Here is a 2,296-nt window from a genome sequence, read left to right as displayed (position 1 = left end):
GTTTTTTGTTTTTTTTTTGCTATTAATATTCCTTTAGAAGATCTTGTTTTATGCCATCATGCTGCAAAATTGCATAAAATAACGAACTGCACTATTTCCTTCATTCACAGTGCCATTATTCTGTGACTAAAGGAGCTGCATTCCAGGGTCTGGGCACAGACAATGTCTATTTGGTAAAAGCTGATGAACGGTGAGTCACTGGGTGTGGTGTTAGCTTCTAAGTAACTGTGTCCCTCAAGGAGGAATGTAAGTATTCTGATGTTTCAAACCTCCCACTTTACAAGCTTTCCCTTCACCACAGAATTGAAACAAGAACTTGTACTTTTTACACAGAGAAATGTCCCAAAGCATTTCACAGAAGTGCTATCACTATGAGAAAGGAGATATTGGGACAAGTGACTTGCAGCTTGGTCAAAGAGAAGCCATCTCTTTTTAGAATTCATTTCCCTAAGGATCTCAAATTGTGGAGCTCCCTCTGTATGTTTTACAGATGCTTTAAAACCAAAAGTTGGTTGCACTTGCTTTTGTTTCTTCCATCCCACCCTTTCCAACCTTCGTGTTCTCCTGCACCGCTGTGCTATCCCAACCTCAGCGTTTTGATTTTGTGGAGTTGTGCCCCAAGCTCCAAGCTTCACGGTGTGTCTTTCATAACCTGCTGAAGTGTGAGAGTCTGACTGACTGTAACAGAACATTTGAAACCACCATGTTCATTACAAATTTAAGTTTGTTCTGAAGTCTCCTATGCTGTACTCTGGGGAGATTACATATCCCTTTTCCAAGTGATCTCATGAACAGAAGTTCATGCCCGAACATTGAGGAAACATCAATTGGAAGGTGGGAGACAGTGGAGTAATGATGATTTTGCTGGACTAGTAATCCAGAGGGAACAAAAACAGAAGTTGCTGGAAAAGCTCAGCAGGTCTGGCAACATCTGTGAAGAAAAATATCAGAGTTAACGTTTCGGGTCCAGTGACCCTTCCTCAGAACGGGACCTGAAACATTTAACTCTGATTTTTTTTTCTTCACAGATGCTGTCAGATCTGCTGAGCTTTTCCAGCAACTTCTGTTTTTGCTCCTGACTTACAGCATCCGCAGTTCTTTTTGGTTTTTATTTCGTAATCCAGAGGCCCAGACTAATGCTCTGGGTACATGACTTCAAATCTCACCATGACTACTGATGGATTTTAAATTAATAAAGTTCTACAATTAAAAGTTACTCTGATAGTTGTCACCAGCTATCACTGATTATTGTAAAAACCCAGCTTAGTCACTCTTGTGTCCTTTTGGGAAGGAAATTTTCCATCCTTGCCTGGTCTGGCCTACATGTGATTCCAGTCCCACAGCAATGTTAACTGCCCTCTGAAATGCTCTACCAAGCCATTCTGTTTGAAGGCTTTTGGGGGCAGGCACTAAATGCTGTGTGTGAGGGGAAGCATGTTCACCTGCAACAGCTCGAGCATCAAAACCTGCAACTTGGCGAGGGAGTGTCTTATTTCCAGAGGTGCCATCTTTTGGATCGGAAGTTAAGTTGCAGCCTCCAGTTCTTTCTGGTTTATGTAGAAGATTACTGTTTTGAGCGAGGGAGGTCTCCATGATATTCTGGGCGGTGTTTATCCCTCAATCAACAGCATCCATACATTATCTGGTCCCTGTCTAAATGCACTTATTTGTAGTACCATTTGTTCTTCCCCTTTTTGAGGGCAGAATGGGACCTTGGTTTGATGTCCCATGTGAACAACAGAATCTGACAGTGCTGCACTAGAATAACAGCATAGATTGTGTGCTCCAGACTCCGAAATGGTTCTTAAACCCAATGACTTTTGCAGGCATGTGTGCTATCCACTGAGTCTTGTCTTTCATGTCCACCAACCCTTTCATTTAAGGAAATGGTGTATTATGCAATGTTTACACCAGTACTTTTTAAAGTGTAGTTGTTTGGTAGTACAAAACTTGAGTATCGATTTTGGGGGGAGTGGGGGGCAAGGCCACATTTTTGTCTTGCATGTGTCAAGATATTTGCGACAATGCCAATGTGAATGGGAAGAATGTTTTATACTGTTTGAGAGGAGAGTCTTGTTGGTTGGAAATTGGACTCTGGTAGAGGTGATTTGGAGACTGTGTGTGTGTGTACCAGTTAGCTTCTGCCTCACTGTCAACTGCTAAGCTTGTTGATGTGGGAGATCTGAACAATTCTTAAAATAACCAGAGATAACAAGGTGTAGAGCTGGATGAACACAGCAGGCCAAGCAGCATCATAGGAGCAGGAAGGCTGACGTTTCGGGCCTAGACCCTTCAT

At 42.4% G+C, this 2,296-nt stretch overlaps 1 protein-coding gene across 1 annotated transcript in view; it reads left to right on the top strand.

Moving 5' to 3' along the window:
• csad (cysteine sulfinic acid decarboxylase) overlaps positions 1-2,296 on the top strand; it is a 39,018-nt gene that overhangs the window by 24,097 nt on the left and 12,625 nt on the right. Inside the window, 1 exon segment of the mRNA XM_048618841.1 lies at positions 111-260. Coding sequence (XP_048474798.1) covers positions 111-260 — 150 coding nt within the window.

The sequence above is a fragment of the Rhincodon typus genome, chromosome 41 (genome assembly GCF_021869965.1).
Source record: "Rhincodon typus isolate 14 chromosome 41, sRhiTyp1.1, whole genome shotgun sequence".
NCBI lineage: Eukaryota > Metazoa > Chordata > Chondrichthyes > Orectolobiformes > Rhincodontidae > Rhincodon > Rhincodon typus.
The sequence above is the reverse complement of the archived record's forward strand: the minus strand, read 5'-3'. Positions and strand labels throughout refer to the sequence as shown.